Source organism: Gastrolobium bilobum, unplaced genomic scaffold, assembly GCF_033153095.1.
Source record: "Gastrolobium bilobum isolate Gb01-03AN ecotype WA unplaced genomic scaffold, APGP_CSIRO_Gbil_v1 utg10606, whole genome shotgun sequence".
NCBI classification, from domain to species: Eukaryota; Viridiplantae; Streptophyta; class Magnoliopsida; order Fabales; family Fabaceae; genus Gastrolobium; species Gastrolobium bilobum.
In genome coordinates, this window is record NW_026897840.1 from 151,340 (window position 1) to 168,647 (window position 17,308).

At 36.3% G+C, this 17,308-nt stretch overlaps 2 protein-coding genes across 3 annotated transcripts in view; both read left to right on the plus strand.

Annotated features, from left to right (window-relative positions):
- Positions 1-17,303, plus strand: part of LOC133310752 (rac-like GTP-binding protein RHO1) — a 43,234-nt gene extending 25,931 nt beyond the window's left edge. The window contains exons 1-8 of one of the 2 annotated variants that reach the window (XM_061511734.1): positions 14,543-14,657; positions 14,870-15,095; positions 15,504-15,591; positions 15,679-15,788; positions 15,979-16,042; positions 16,615-16,679; positions 16,758-16,823; positions 16,920-17,303. In XM_061511734.1, coding sequence (XP_061367718.1) covers positions 14,997-15,095; positions 15,504-15,591; positions 15,679-15,788; positions 15,979-16,042; positions 16,615-16,679; positions 16,758-16,823; positions 16,920-17,021 — 594 coding nt within the window. In that variant the 5' untranslated portion in view covers positions 14,543-14,657; positions 14,870-14,996 and the 3' untranslated portion in view covers positions 17,022-17,303. Of the gene's footprint in view, positions 1-14,542; positions 14,658-14,869; positions 15,096-15,503; positions 15,592-15,678; positions 15,789-15,978; positions 16,043-16,614; positions 16,680-16,757; positions 16,824-16,919 lie in introns of those variants that run through there. The other variant, XM_061511733.1, reaches the window with a different exon arrangement.
- On the plus strand, positions 821-5,101 carry LOC133310760 (3-dehydroquinate synthase, chloroplastic). Its single transcript, XM_061511742.1, has 8 exons — positions 821-1,303; positions 1,686-1,836; positions 1,923-2,090; positions 2,237-2,463; positions 3,141-3,264; positions 4,235-4,297; positions 4,432-4,575; positions 4,741-5,101. Exons 1-8 carry the CDS (start codon positions 960-962, stop codon positions 4,870-4,872), a joined length of 1,353 nt encoding a protein of 450 aa, XP_061367726.1. The 5' UTR covers positions 821-959; the 3' UTR covers positions 4,873-5,101.
- Positions 17,304-17,308: the final 5 nt, after the last annotated feature.

Consider the following 17,308-nt stretch of genomic DNA (forward strand, 5'->3'; position numbering starts at 1 on the left):
GGCACATCTAGCGGTCAACCGAGCAAGAGTTTGACCACATTGTAATCTTAACTTCTTGTATATTAACTTCTTCAGCTCGTGAAGATTGCATCTTGGGTTCATGCGAAACATTTTTGCATCACCTTCAAACACTTGCCCGTTTGGACCAAAGTATTTTCTTCCATTATGATATACAGTTGCTATTAAATCATTCCTACCCTCACTCATCCTACAAAAATAGAAAAAAAAACTAAGATTCAACAACAACACAAAAATAGTAAACCTTAACATAAAAGGAAAAATTTCGTAGGGGTGGTTCACACACAAAATGGACTAATTTATAGCTTATAATTCGCTAGGGGTAGCAAATTAATCATCATAATTCGCTATACCCCTAGCGAATTAGGGGGGAGATGACACTTGGCAGATATTACATATTTCGCTACGAGTCATACCAAAAATAGCCCCATAATTCGCTATGTAGTACAGCGAATTATGTGGGGAAGTGACACGTGGCCTGACTTTGAGTTGACATGAACTGACGCTTCTGATGCATAATTCGCAACCCTGTGTAGCGAATTATGTGTCCAACAGAGATGTGACACGTGTCCAAAAGGAACTGACCAGACTGACCTTTTGACCATGTATTTCGCTACACTGTGTAGCGAAATATGTGGACTAGTGAGTAGGTGACACATCATCAAGCCTAATTCGCTATACTGTTTAGCGAATTAGCCTACATGGTAGTTTGAAAATTTTTACCGTGCGCTATAATGAACAGTGACAAATTGGTCACTCTTACTCATAATTTAGCGACCAACAGCACCATTTCAGGTCCTCACCTAACCCCACCTCTCAGTCATCGTCTTCTTTTGAAAGCACACCATGTTTTTGTTATTGTTACCTTATTCACTCACCAACCACCAAACCATAACCTCACATCGTCTTCCGTTTCTCTCATCTCATTCCTGAATTCTCCAATGGCTTCCACGCCCACCCATTTCTCTCTTTCTCTCTCCACCAAACAAGTAAACCGAAAACCCAATTACCCCTCTTCTCTTCAAAAACCTAAATTGTTGCATACCCACTCTTTATTTTCCTCTCCTAAGAACCATTTTCACTTGAACTCGAAGCGGGCTTCTGTTTCTAGCGCGTGTTCAGCACGGAGATCAACCATACGCGCTACTTCGTCTCAAGTTATGGATCCCTTTGCAGCAAAAATCGAAACTGGGCTTCCCGCCATTGTCGATGTCGATTTGGGCAATCGTAGCTATCCCATTTATATCGGATCCGGGTTGCTTCATAAACCCGAGTTTCTTCAGAGGTAACAATTGTTGATCAATTGAATTTTAAGTTCAATTTTTTTTTTTTTGTCTCGTATACTTCCAGACTCTGTAGTTATTATCATTTTTTCATTTACTTATAACCTGAATGATAGTTGATATTTTCAACTTCCAAGTTATAACAATGGACCACAATTTGGGAGAAAACAAAAACAACCATCTGATCAATCAGTTTATAAGCTAATAAGCTTGACTATTTTGTGCGTGTACGTGTAGTGTCCTATTTATTTCCAAAAATAGATAAGTGTCCTATTTATTTCCAAAAATAGATGAGAACTCAACTATCTAGCGAGGCAGGATTTTATTTCATGTTTGTATTATTCTAAAATGCTCTGTTCTTACTAGTTGATCATTATGTGATAGGCATGTCCATGGAAAGAGAGTCCTTGTTGTCACTAATAAAACGGTTGCACCACTGTATCTAGACATAGTTGTTGATGCTTTGACAAGGGGAAACCCAAATGTTTCTGTCGAGAGTGTAATTTTACCAGACGGTGAGCAGTACAAGGACATGGTAGGTCTTTCGTGTTTGAATTGACTGTCATGTGTTTTGACACTCTTGACGATTGCATAAAAAATGGTTGTATGTTCAACTGATAGGATACTCTAAAGAAAATCTTTGACAAGGCCATCAAGTCACGATTGGACCGGCGGTGTACATTTGTTGCTCTTGGAGGTGGTGTGATCGGCGACATGTGTGGCTTGGCTGCTGCTATCTTCCTACGTGGTGTTAATTTTATTCAGATTCCTACCACTGTTATGGCACAGGTCTTTCGCTGCTCTATTCTAAATTTCTTTTCATGATAAATGTCAATCAGATCTGTTGCTGCTCCATGTAATGTTTATGGTTCTAGTCTCTGCTGCTACTGACATTGTCCTTTTTCCATTCATTGGATCTTGTATTATGTTCCTAGGTTGATTCTTCAGTTGGTGGCAAAACTGGGATAAACCACGACCTTGGAAAGAACTTAATTGGTGCTTTTTACCAACCCCAGTGTGTGCTTATAGACACAGACACATTGAATACATTGCCAGACAGGGAACTGGCATCAGGGCTTGCAGAGGTTATAAAGTATGGGCTCATCAGGGATGCAGAATTTTTTGAGTGGCAAGAGAAAAATATGCAGACATTAGTGGCAAGGTAAAATTTTAATCAAGTATGATACTGTTTCAAGCTTGCATTCCTGCTATTTGCCTATTCCGTTTTCATAATTAAGCTTGTAATAATGGGTGAAAGTGTGAAACATCCCATGGGTCACAGAAGCAAATGTTCTGGGAAATGTATGTTAAATTATGTACTTTTGGCTGGAAAAAATATCTCAACATTGAGCTTGATGACTTCTCATTACTTATTAGCTAGTTGCGTGAATATAGATATGAAGATCATACAATATGCATATATAATAGTTTTTTAAAAACTTAAGATACTGGTAAGTTTGTATACATGAAATAAAATATGTGTATTTATATATTTAAATTAAAGTCAATTTTATCTACATGTGATTATCCTATCTCAACTCATGTTCCATGTGTTCTCCCTGTCTCAAGTCCCCATGTAATAATTTTGAAGTTGGCAAGTACTTTGAGGGCGACAGATTCCCAAAAAAAAATAAAATGATACACCAAATGCAGGTGTATTATACGAGTATCTGTATGGGACATGGTTGCGCCACCATTTTGGAGTATGTGTGCATCATAGCTTATTAATGCCACATACTTTCTTGTTGGTCTATTCATTTTTATCAGAATATTGTGCAATTGCTTTCATAATGCTCTTCTACTCTTCTAGTTTTTACAATTTAATGTCATCCACTACAGAGATCCAAGTGCACTGGCATATGCTATAAAGCGATCTTGTGAAAACAAGGCTGAGGTTGTGTCCTTGGATGAGAAGGAAAGTGGACTGAGGGCAACATTGAACTTGGGTCATACATTTGGTCATGTGAGTGATTGTCTTTCACTGGTTATTTAATTACTTTAGTTTGCAAAAATACCAAATCTGCACTGTGAAGATCTTCGTTAGGTTTATGTACTCATGAACAAGTATAAAATTTTAAATATAATGAAAAAAGAATTTAAGTAAATGGAGACATGATTGTTTGAGAAAAATTTATTAGCTAAGATGGTGTGCAAATACTAGTTAATTACGCCGCAATAGCACCGCGAGCCGCGCTGTATGGGCGTTGTGGTGTCTCACCGCTCCGCACCGCATTGGAACGCAACAGCAGTCATTGCGATCGCAAATTGCAGCCATGTTGCTGTCATAAGGCAAAATGGCAATTTTGTCCTAAATTTAAATGTGTAACACAATTTTTTTAAGGGTTTTTTAGTCTATCTGCGTCTCTCTCTGTCACTTATGCTATTTCTGCCTTTAAAAAATGTTTCTTTTTGTCATTATTTCTGTCATATATCTATTCCGCTATTTTTGCAACCGCAACCCGCTATAACGCTATAGCGTTTTTCGTGGTTGGCCGCGACATCCGCATTTGATAACTTTGGTGCAAGCTTATCTTAGCATGTTCCAAATCAATAGGTCCAATTATTTCAAATACAGAATTTAAGTTTCTACGGAGGATAGAACACCAATAGTGTTAAGAAAAACATGCATTTCATTTTTTTGTGGCTTTTTTTTGCAGTGAAAGGTAGCATCATATGTTAGATTGATTAATCATCCATGCCCCTTTCATGCTATATTGCTGTGTGTTATTCTAATGACATCACGAAATCTTCAGCCCATATAATTTCCCAGATTATTTACATATTGTAGCTTTTAAAATATAATTGTTAAAAATCTAAGAATGTGTGTCTGTTTGCTTTGCGAGTTGTGTCATCAAACTATTGAAAAAAATGTTTCTGCATTTTCTCTATTAGTAATCTGTGATTTTAACTCTTTCCCGTGGCACTTATTTTAGGCAATAGAAACTGGGGTTGGCTATGGGCAGTGGCTTCATGGAGAGGCTGTTGCAGCTGGCATGGTATATATTTCTTTGATTACGACCATGAATTATACCTACACTTGTATATTTATCTTGTCCACTTTTTCCCTTGTGAGTGTCTTTCTTTTAATACTGGATCTATATTGAGGGAATCTGTATACGGACGTACACAGGTAATGGCTGTTGATATGTCATATCGCCTTGGTTGGATTGATGATTCAATTGTGAAGCGAGTTGGAGACATTTTAAAGCTGGCTAAGTTACCTGTTGCGCCTGCTGAAACCATGACTGTGGACATGTTTAAATCTGTTATGGCGGTAAGGGTTGATGCTTCAATACTCTTTTAATGTTCAATTTGTTTCAAGGGAAAACATTTTCTTATGTTAAAGAAGATAACACTTAACATTTTCCTTAACAAAACATGAGATTAATAACACCCTTGTTTTAATATGACTAACAGTTTATTTATTTTGGAATATCAGGTTGATAAGAAGGTCGCTGATGGGTTGCTAAGGCTTATCCTTCTAAAGGGCCCTCTAGGCAATTGCGTTTTCACAGGGGATTATGACAGAAAGGCCCTAGACGATACGCTTCGTGCATTCTGTAAATCCTGATCTTTGGGCTCGGTGTTTCTATTGCAGCTTTATCCAAATCTTTTTACTTTTTAGTTTTGGTTTACTCGATCATTGTTCTTGCTTGGTGTTGGCCGGACTTACTATTGTGGCTGGACTTAATTGTTCTGGTGTCGGATTTTTTAGTATTTGTCAAATGAATTGCACGATACTATTAGTTAATGAGATGAATTAGGAATATAAAGCTTTTATTCCACTATATTAAATGATGTATTTTTTTTATTTATATTCGAAGACGAAAAATTAATCTGTTTTATACTACGACTATTTGGATAAGTAGACGAGATTATTTTTTCAACGTTATCTAAATAAAAAGCTTCGCACCCCTGTAAGTAGAAACATAAGCTTCTGGTATGGAGTTTATATGAACTTTGGACTTTGGGCTTATTTACCTTATGGGCTAGCTTTTGGGGTAATGTTCGTATCAATTGATATCAGAAAAGTAAAATTAAGCCCTGTTCATACATGGGCTTCTCGGGTACGAAACGAGCCATTTCAAATAGGTTTATTGTCCCAGCCCAGAATACTATTAATCCAGCATGGGCTACATGGGTCCCTAGTAGTTTATCAAATAAATTAATAAGTCGGGCATTCCTTGTCCACCAAGCGAAATCGGTAGTTTCTTGGTCACGACCTGTTAAAGTTCTATTAAAGAGCGTTTCCACATGGTAGAACCTTTTCAGGGAATATAAGGTTTTCATGAGGCGGTCTTGAGCCGTCATTATGTCTTCCTGCTACAATCAAGTGGCGCTGATGGTGACGCTGACATTGCAGTGTCAACAAGCATGGGGTGCAAAATAAATCTCTTGTTCAGAAGTAATAATTAAGAGAATTTGGTGGGATGAAGAATAAGAAGATTCCTCTAATCATAATATAATAAAATAAAAGTAGTTCGTTCTGGTTTTGTTCAAACAGAAGCCAACTGTTACAGCTGCATGTCCAGTGTGAAGTTTACACGTGAGCTATTTATTAATCGTTTTCATTGAGAGAATGTAATGGAATAAACCGAATATTTAATGTAATGAAATAAACCGAATAATACTTAGAAGTAAAGGATAATGTGCATGGTTAAAATCAGGTTTTGTTTGCTTCCAAGTTGAGAACATTTGCATGGGGTAGTGCATGGTTTACAAGCATTCTGAACTAGACGAGCAAACATTTATAATGTTTTGAGTATATCTAATGATTCCACAATACTCAGTTGTAATTAAACTTTGGTGCTTTTATTGTGTATGCTTGACAAGTTTTCTCTGCTTTTCTTTTTTTGTTTAGGAAAATAAAATTTGTAGTGTATGCTTCAGTCACACTTGCTATATTTGATGGGAGGGTAATGAATAATGACTGACTTGAGAATCTGACTTGGTTACTTAACAGAATTTAGAAAATAGTGGGGATTTTCTGTATCACAGGTGACATGATTCAGGTCCTTGACTTCTTGTTTGTAGATTAAGTTTCAAGCCGAACAGTGTACTTACTGTTGTATTCGAAGGCTAACAGAGGAAGCATGAAAAATTGGAAATAGAGAGTTTCATGTCAATTATCAATTACAATGGTAAATATAAATTGTGTTGGTTGATATTTCCTATTTAACAGACATCCTTGATTAATCAATGATGATTGCTCTAATTTTATATCTCATGCGAGTTTCATAACATGCTCGGTACGTTCTACCAAAAATTATATATATTGACGTTGAAAAATAATAATAATTAATGTCCTTATTTTTTTTAATACAAATTTTGATACTTTTTATCCATTAAATCCAAATCAAAAGTTTTTATCAAAATAATGCATTAAAATTTGCTATGGTCGTTCAAGTCGCACATGGTGTGTGCACAACTTGCGCATGGCCGAATGAGCGTCTGTCACGTGGCATGCACTGCGAGATGCATATGGAGTTTGTGCATTCAAATTTCGCATATGATGGGTACATAATTTGCACTATTTAAACCCTAGTCATGCTCATCTCCCACACACAACATGAATGCGCATGACCCTCTATGTGTCTCACTTTATTATTTTGATGAAATATTTTGATTTTGTTTTAATCTAGTAAAAAGTTTTGAAATTTGAATTAGTATGGTGAAAATGTCCCTTTAAATTTTTATGAAAAGTGAAGTCTTGGATAAATTCTGATGTTATACCAATAATTATTTGTTCAAATGGCAAACAATTTATTTCCCTTTAATTAGATTTTTTTATTCAAGTCCTGGAAATGAAGAAAATAGTGTTAGGAAAGTCACCCTATTCGACAATATTCGAAGCAGATTAGACCAGTTGAAATAAAAACATAAAGAGACAAATTTGGATGCCCTTGTAATGGAAATAATGGATGAATAACAATAATGTTTAAACTCAGATAAATATATAAATAACATATTATTAAATTATACTATTTTTTATAATTTGAAATATTTTTTAAACATATATTTTCTTCCCCTATTTTCTATATTTTACTTGAATTAATTTTATGTTTTTTTAATTTATATTTGTATGTTTGTTTTACATAAATTTTTAAAACAATAGTATAAATCAACTTCTTTTTTTGTCAACTTTGGTACGGATCAATTCTCGGAGTTCCTTTATCGGACATAAGTAGTATATATAATATACAAATATTGAAAGAAATGTTATTTAACACCCGGAAATAAATTTAATTTTTTTTGTCATGTTTAAAATATTAATTACTGATATTTTTTAAAGTAAGAAAATATTCTTTCATTGGACATTTTCCCGCATTTTCTGCTAAAATGCAATGAATTTTAACATGTAATAAAGATAAAAAGAAAACATAAGAAAATAAATGGGAAACCATTCATGAGCATGAATTAAGTGAGTCAGATCAGCATTCATGATCAAACTCTGCCTCAAGCAGTTTCTTGGAAAATCTTTGGGGGCCAGAGGATAAGCCAAAAAATATTCGGTTGGGGGATTAGTCTCGTCTTTTCTCCGGTTGCGAAGCTTAGTGCACCCACTGTTACAATGAGGGGCTAGCCCAAACGGGCCGTACCCCGATGGCATGGTGCCCGGAGAAGGTTGAATGAGGATACCTCCTGGCAATGTACCAAAAAAAAAAAAAATGGCAAAAAATATTTCTGAAGCAAAAGCAGATCTATTTTTTTCCAAATTCATTAATATAAAAGTTAAATGTTGTTTTCTTATAAAATCACTCTCCCAAACCTCCAAGGGTAGCTCAGTTGGCAGCTGAGCTCCAAAGAGATTGCTTGGTGCAGGGATCAAATCCTGCCTCAAGCAGTTTCTTGGAAAATCTTTGGGGGCCAGAGGATAAGCCAAAAATCTTCTGTTGGAGGATTAGTCTCGTTCTTTCTCCGGTTGCGAAGCTTAGTGCACCCACTGTTACAATGAGGGGCTAGCCCAAACGGGCCGTACCCCGAGGGCATGGTGTCCGGAGAAGGTTGAATGGGGACCAAAAAAAAAATAAAAAAAAATCACTCTTCCCATTTTAATGATAGGATAAACCGCCACCATATAAAATAGAGACCCTTAACAATTATTAGCAAAAAGTTAACTAGTGAAATTTATAAAAGAGTAACATACTATTTATCACAACAAAACTTATATAATACATGGATGGTTAACGGAAAAAAATAATTTTAAAAATAATTACATCCACCAATTGCATTCTCCCAACCAAACCAGATACTTACAAAATTCACACCTCTATACGTGAAAACGGGCTTTTTTTTTCCCTTTTATTATAACATTATCTTTTCTTTTTAAAGAACCAGCAAAGCAAAAGATAGATGTGCAATAGCCCCCATGCAACGCTATTCAGCTACGCCATTACCAAGGAGTTATTAATCTGCCAATTTTCATCACCAGGAGCAACCTCAACAAGTTTTTTAATCTTCTTGTTGAGATAACTCATCTTACCCTTTGTCCGGATGACCAATGTAACATACTGAAACCATTGCAGGAAATTCTTATCGTTCAATCAGTGACTAGTGATCTGCATGGCTAAGCTATCCCCATAAGACTAAGTATTAGGGGTAGACATGGAAGCTACGACCAAATAAGGAAGGTTTGACAGTGGAACAAAAAAATCAAGTTGCTAGTTTGCAGGTCTGACCGCTGGAATAGTAGAGGAGGAGCCGATGATATGATCTGGGCATGTCACAAGTTAAAAAACTATCGGAGTGACAGCACGTAGGACACACACACCGGAGACAGGCCATGCGTGTGGCATCGCGTGGAGGCTCATGAGACAGCATATAGTGATGGTTCCGACGACGGTCGGCTCTTCGGATCTTTTTGAGTTGAATGGTCACTTCTTCTCAATTGGAGGTTTGTAGATAGGATTTCTAGGTTGGGTAGTGGTCGGATGGTGTTTGTACTGGTTTCAGCCTTTAGAAACCAAAGGTAAAAATGAACCTGCTTTGATACCACATTGAAATATGAGAAATAAGTTTTTCTGAATTTATAAAATTTGATTTACACTGATATGAGATATTTACACCTGAGTAAATGACAAAAAAATTTATCGATTAGCAAAATAGTAATGATTTACTTGTTCTCACACTTTGCTTTTTCTTTTGCTATTTTTTTTTTGGCAATATGCTTCCTCTAAGTTGGAGAAAACACTAATAATAAAATTCTCTCTTTAATATTTTAGCCACGGACTTGAAAGCACAGAGAAAGTTTTGGAACCAGTACTTATCAAAGGATTTCTTATTGATATGCTTGATACTCATTAATTTCATGTCATCATTCTGTGTTTGTCAACTAATTTGAGTGTCTGATTTGTTTTTCTAATATATGTAGCATCAAAAGCTGTTGAACTAACGATTGGAGCTCAAACAACTTACACTTACTTGTCAGGATCATAATATAAAATGGAAATGAAATGTTTCACTACCCTCCCATATTTATAGGAAGATCATCTTTTTGTGCTTCCACATTCTCTTGTTCCACACATTTTTAATTTCAAGGAGATATCAAATTTGCTACAATTTTGATTGAAGAAGCCAGGAAAGCTTGAACATTTTTTTTGCCCAATAATTCAACCAGATATGGATAGTGTTCTGAGGGACAACTTGTTATTGCAAGGATGGCTCCACTATCAACAACTGAATATATATAAATTGGGATATTCTACTACAAATCTGGTGTTATCCAACTCCAGTACTTATGATAGCATTTCCATTCGTCAGCTCATCGAGAACTTGCATGGCATATCAATGGGAATTTAACTTTCTGCTTATTCAGCTCATCTCTCCAAGCTCTAAAATCAAATTTACCCTTGATTCCTTTGCGCTCCAATATGCTATTAATTCCTTTCACGACCAACTTCAAATCCGAACAAACAGACATATGTGACTGCTTGTTTTTTCCAACCTCAGCCGAATCAATGTCTATGTGAACAATCTTAGCTCGACTAGCAAAAGCCCTGAGCTTTCCAGTGATCACATGATCATTCTTCGTGGTACTTGGCCGGTGATTTCAACAAGTGGCACACTATCAAGCATCGCATCAATGAGCCCACTAACCAAGTTAGTCGCACTGGGGCCGGAGGTCGCAATGCAAGCGCTGGGGAGCCCAGAGGATCGGGCGTAACCCTTGGCGGCGAAAACCCCGCCTTGCTCGTGGATAGGGGCGGAGCGCGTAAGGGCCTGGTGGACCTCCATGGAGGAGCCTGTAACACCCCGTGTTAACTCGGTTTGTTAACATGCCATGTCATCGTATTAAGCTACGCTTAATTAAAAGTGTGGAATATTCTTTTTCTTTTCAATTATGACGTCATTATCCTTACCAAGTTGAATTACTTAATTCGTTTCCAAAACATCGCTTGTATGTAAATTGCAAATAGACAGCTAACTGAAATACCTCATTAATTAATATCATAAATATGTCTCTAGTCACGGAACTACAACACGTAGACCGAACAACCTGATAGTTTATACAACACAGATAAGCTTTAACAAGACGGAAATCAAAGTGGCATAGACAAACCCCATGCTCACCAAATAAGGCACAAGCCCAACAGCAGTTTCAACTCAATAACCATAAATGACAGAAAACATAAATAGCAACCAAGTCCACAACATGCCAGCATACAACATAATAACATGATAACAGCATAATCTAACTCAGCTCCGGCCTCTTACCGCCCGAGGTCTCAACCCCCGAGTTACCTGAACTTGAAATAAGCGTCCCCAAACGTGGGGTGAGATCTCTAAATAAGAAATCTCAGTAAGACAAGGGGTCCTCAAGGATCTTCCACCCCAAGCTCACTTACATGTGCAATATAAGTTCAAAAGTAGTTTAACAATATAATTTCCAAAATAGTGCAATGCAACAGATAATCATGTCGTGTGTCAATTATATTCTACTGATCAGAGAAATGCAGGAATACGTCTATTACCCACACAATATGCAAGACGCTACTTGCACCCACCCACGGGCTCACCATCTTGTATGACGCTACATACCCAGGCTTACCGACTAAGTGGAAACAAGACATACATATTATAAGTCATTGCACATACCAGCTCAAAAGCATTTCAAGATATCCAAAGCATGTAACACAACATGCATATAAACCATTCTCCCATGGGGTATGGTGGAACAACAACATGGCTAAACCGAGGACACGAAAGCTTACCTTGTAAGCTAGCTATCCAAACCCAGAGTCCACACAAGCTCAAAGCCCAAAACACAGCAGATTCATAATCTGTTTCGGATCAACAATATATCAATATCCATACTCTACAAGCATACAACATAAAGACAACGCCTTTCCTTTACGTTTTACTTCTTTAGGATTCTCACAAAGCCACAAGCCCTTAATCACTTGATTATGACTTAGTCCAATTATTATAGAAGTTCAACTTCCTCAAATTAGGGTCCACAAACCCCAAACATCAGTTCTGGATGAACAGTAAGCCACTGTTCCTCGAAAACCCAGAATATCCGGATATCTGTCAGGAACATATCCGGATATCAATATCCGGATACGCATATCCCGATATCATATCCGGATATCAAAAGACCCCATATCCGGATATCAATATCCGGATATCATATCCGGATATCCATATCCGAATATTTCACGACAAAATGCAGCTTCTGCATTTCGCGAAGATATCCAACAAAGGTCCAACTTTTACCAATTCAAAACGTTCAAGACTCTATTTTTAGGCACATTTAGGTTTAGACTCAGATTACATACTTGTTTAACTTATTAAACATGCCAAGACATCTCTTTTAACCAATTAAACTCAAGACCAGAGGTTGTAACACTTACCAAAGGTCCAAATAGCCAACCAATGATGCTCTTGGAGCTCACATGTCAGCTCCAAGGTACTGACTTTGGAGAGAACGAAAATGGACCAACAAAGATGAGTTCTTTCTTAACAAAAGAAGATACTTGGAGCTTCTACAACTAAGAACAAGGCTCCAACAACTCAAAACAAGGAAACTCAGTTCACTCCCCAACCAACAGTGGTTGGAAGTTCTGAATGTACACCCACAACTCCTCACAATGCTAATTCTCAAGTGTATAAAGGCTTGAAGATGAAGAGAAATGAGAAGAAAGGTGCAAACTTGGGAGATTTTCAAGCCAAAGAGGTCAAGAAATGAAGGTGGCAGCAGCTGGCTCCAAACTCTCACGTAGAGTGGCTGAAGAATCAGCCTAGGGTTTAGTGCCAAGCACTATATATAGGCGGTTAAGTCATTAACACACAGTATTATCATAAATAGCTACGCTTAGCATTTTAATCTCAAACTCAGGATTCTGAACCTACTCAATTTTACAAGATTTATCATATTTTTATTATATTTTTCGCAGTACCTTTTCGGTACGCGCTTTTCCATAGCCAGTATCAGTTCTGGCACTAGTTCTCATTATTTTAACTTGAAACTTGTTTTTACAAGTCCTATTTGTTATTCTAGGAATATTCATGCACTTATTATAATTTTTCGGGATACTTTATCAGTACGCATTTATATCGACTAGTCGAACCAGTATCTGCACTTTTCGTCAGAAAAGCGACTTTCAGCATTATTACTCACTTACTATAATTATTAGAGCCTCATAATAATTATTAGGGTCAATTATGAAATTGTTTTTTAATTTCACATAATTAATTAATTAACTTCCTTAATTAACAATGCGAGTTCTTACAGCGCCGCCAGGGTAGGCGAAGACATTAATGACGCCTTGGCGTTTGAGAGCTTCAACGAGGATACCATCACCCTTTCGAGGCCTAGCGGCGGCAAATCGAGAAATGAAATGTTCGGTGGTGGAGGAACGATGGTGGTGGAGGATTTAGGGGTTGGGTTGGCGAGGGAACTTAAGATGGATGAGTGTGAAGAGAGAGAGAGATAGGGATACAATGGTAAAGAGGAATTTGGGAGGGGATTGACCTCATACATTGATCCCTTATCAGGTCTAATCCCACTCCCTAAACCTGATGAAATTATACATCATCTTTATGTATTAAGGGATTCTGTTTTATAAGTTTATATAATACGATGGTCGCACCAAACAACAAAAAATATCATAACGTATAGTATAAGCTTATACTATCAGGTCTAATACATTACACCAAACAAGCCCTTACTGTTGTATATGAAGGCCTAACAAAGGAAACATGAAAAATTAAAAATACAGTTTCATGTCAATTATCAATTACAATGGTGAATATAAATTGTGTTGGTTGACATTTCCTATTCAAGAGAAGGATCAAGGATGTTTACTCTAATTTTATATATTATGCGAGTTTCATAACATGCTGGGTATGTTCTACCAAAGAATAGATATATTGACGTTGTTGAAAAAGAAATATAATTAATGTCCTTATTTTTCTAAAATGGCATTTAGACCTATTTGATACAAATTTTGATATTTTTTTATCTGATTAATGCAAAATCAAAAGACTTTATCAAAATAATGCAGTGAAATATACAGGGGTCGTTCAAGTCGCGTATAGGGTGTGCACAACTTACACATGGACGAATGAACGTCTATCACGTGGCATGCATTGCAAGACTCATATGAGGTATGCGCATTCAAGTTTCGTATAGAATAGGTGCACAACTTGCACTATTTAAACCCTAGTCACGACATCTCCATGCATAATATGAATGCGCATGACCCCCTGCGTGTCTTATTGTATTATTTGAGTGAAATATTTTGATTTTATTTTAATCCAATTAAAAGTTTTGAAATTTGAATTAGTATGGTGATGAAAGTGAAGTTTTGAATAAATCAACTACTCTTTTTATTAACTTTGGTATGGTTAAATTCTCGAAGTTCCTTAGTATATGTAATATACATATATTGAAAGAAATGTTATTTAACACCTGGAAATAAATTTATATTTTCTTTGTCATGTTTAAAATATTAATTATTGATATTTTTTAAAATGAGAAAATATTCTTTCATTGGACATTTTCCCCCATTTTCCGTTAAAATGCAATGAATTTTAACATGTAATAAAGATACAAAGAAAACATAAAAAAAATAAAGTAAATGGGAAACCATTGGTGACCATGAATTAAGTGAGTCAGATCCGAATTTTTGGGCTATTAACACGTCAAGCTAAAATGGCAAAAAAAGGGGAAAAAATTAAAAAAAAAAAAAGACGAAGGTAATAATAATAATATTTGTTGGCAAGATTGTTTTGTTTTGGGTGAATGAACGTTTCAACGGCAAAATCTCGCGGGCTAAAAGGTTTCGTCTTTCTCTCTCTATCTCTCTTCTCCATCTTCATCACGTTACGCTTAATGCCATCTCCTCCCAAAGGGTTAGGGTTTCCTCCTTTCTTCTATTTTTATTTCTTTTTCTCGCAGAAATTCCCCATTTTCCCTAACAATCTCATTCTGCATTCTCGCAATTAGGGTTCGAGTTCGTTCGTTCGTTTCGGCATTTACTTTTTTGTTTTGGTTTTTCTTTTCTTTTTTTCATTCATGGGAGCTTCTTCTTCTTTTGTATGGATTTCGGTTTTGCTTCGCACAGATGTGTAATTGAAGCGGAAGCAGCTGGAGGTGGAGGAGGAGGAGGAGAAGAAGTTGGACAGGGTGTGTGATTGGACCCTCAGGTGAAGATCTGAGGCTTTCGTTTTTTTTTTTTCCCTCTTGAAAAGATGAGCGCTTCTAGGTTCATTAAGTGCGTCACTGTTGGGGATGGAGCTGTGGGCAAAACATGCTTGCTAATTTCCTACACCAGCAACACCTTCCCCACTGTGAGTTCTTCCTCATTTCTCTTATGTTTCTGTTTTTTCAACATTTCCCTTTTGAAATCAAAATTTTGATTCGGGGTATTGGGTTGATGATTAAATTTCGCAAATATGAAGTTCAGTTGCATATCATCTCCATTTGGGAAAGCAATGGAAGATGCTTCATAAGGCAAAAAAATATGTAAATTATGGAAATTACTTGAGAAGATGTATTGGGTGTTAATTTAAAGGTGAAAATGAGGGACATAATGAAATTTCGTTTCTGAATTTATCCTCTGAGCAGTCATTGGATTTTGGAATTGTACACTTGGGTTAACAATCTGCGAGAGTCGTATTTGTGTATTTGCTGGAAAAGAGTGGCAATCATCAAATTGTTTTTATTTTTTTTTCACGCTGCTCTTTGCTTGGAAACAGGATTACGTGCCAACTGTTTTTGACAATTTCAGCGCAAATGTGGTTGTCAATGGAAGCATTGTTAATCTGGGTTTGTGGGATACTGCTGGTAATATTGCATATTTATATTTCTATTTCTGTAAACTCTATAATGTAGGAAGTTCTTTCTGGATTTATTTTGTTATTTGTGGAGCAGGACAAGAGGATTATAATAGATTAAGACCTTTGAGTTACCGTGGTGCCGATGTTTTCATACTTGCTTTCTCTCTCATAAGCAAGGCCAGTTATGAAAATGTCTCCAAAAAGGTTCTTATCCCACTTTACTGTGGTGTTCCTTGTCTTTTAGATGTATTTCTGCTTATTTCCTTTGAAAATAATGCAAGGTTTCTGTATGACCTGTAATGAACAATATAATGATTGTGTTATATGTTAGTAAAATAATTTATAAAAAAAATGCTCATAAATCGCTTATATGCTGATTTGATTTCGTTTTCAGTGGATTCCAGAGTTGAAGCATTATGCACCTGGTGTCCCCATAATTCTAGTTGGCACAAAGCTTGGTAAGCTTATTGCTGCCTTATGTGATACTGATATCGTGATATCATGCATTCTTTAGATGCTTCCTTCCAGCATATTTATTATGTTATTATCAGCGGTTAGTGTTATGATGAAATCATATATAAACTTAACTCCATGGATTTCACGATCAATAAATGTTGACCTTAGATACGACATCTTTGGGAATTTCCATTTTCTGAGTGATGAACTGTTAAACGAGTTCATTTTGTTTGCTAGATGGGAGTGGATTTCTGGCGCATTTTATTCTCTTTTTTTGTTTAGTTTTTCATCTCCATTGTTTTTCCAATGTATCTGATACTGCGGTTATGGTCAATGTTTTGAAATTTCTGGTTCTTTGTTAGTTTTATTCATGCATTGTATTTGTAGATAGGCTGCCCCTGTCTCTGTATATGTATTTATATTTTCAAATAATCTCCCTTTGAGATTCGTGGCCTGTTTTGTTCTATTGTGGGTACAAATGGTTGTGTTAGTTTCCTGAACCATGCCTATTGTATTGATGCTTTTCTCGATTAAGAGATAGTTCCTTATTGTTTTGTAATTTGTAATGAGATAGACCTTCGGGATGATAAGCAGTTCTGCATAGACCATCCTGGTGCCGTGCCCATTACCACAGCTCAGGTGAATACTGCTTCTGGTGCTCTGCAATCTCGTTTAGTTATTTAATAAATTGATTCTGATATGTGCATCCACTTAAAGGGTGAAGAGCTTAGGAAGCTGATTAATGCACCCTTTTACATTGAATGCAGTTCAAAAACACAGGAGGTACATAGCTAAATGTATTTCTGATTTATTTATTTTTTTAATATACAATGGTTAAATCGTTATGTAGTTTGAATTTATATCTGGCATTTATTTCAGAACGTGAAAGCAGTCTTTGATGCAGCCATAAGAGTTGTCCTTCAACCACCCAAGCAGAAGAAAAAGAAGAGTAAAGCACAAAAAGCCTGTTCAATATTGTGATTCACTAGGTGTAAACATTTGACTGCCCTTTGTTCTACCTGTATTCCCCTCTCCTTCCTTTTCATTTCTTTGCTATTGAAGAAGTTGTCTATCTGGGTGTTCGCCAGACAAATACTCTAGATCTTGAAGCATAAGCTGGTTTAATGCTTTGCTTTCTTTGAATCATTGTCAACTTTAATAGTCAAATTTGCATTTCATGGTTCCAACCTTTTTCTCATAACTTCCGATTTGATTTATGTATTAATAGACTGGATTACTGGAATATCCCAAGTTAGGATAACGACCTG

Excerpts from the sequence above, each read along its gene's own strand:
- LOC133310760 (XM_061511742.1), top strand. The coding sequence starts at position 960 with ATGGCTTCCACGCCCACCCATTTCTCTCTTTCTCTCTCCACCAAACAA. Across the intron at positions 2,091-2,236 it reads CTACCACTGTTATGGCACAG|GTTGATTCTTCAGTTGGTGG; the intron begins GTCTTTCGCTGC and ends TTATGTTCCTAG. Across the intron at positions 2,464-3,140 it reads ATGCAGACATTAGTGGCAAG|AGATCCAAGTGCACTGGCAT; the intron begins GTAAAATTTTAA and ends CATCCACTACAG.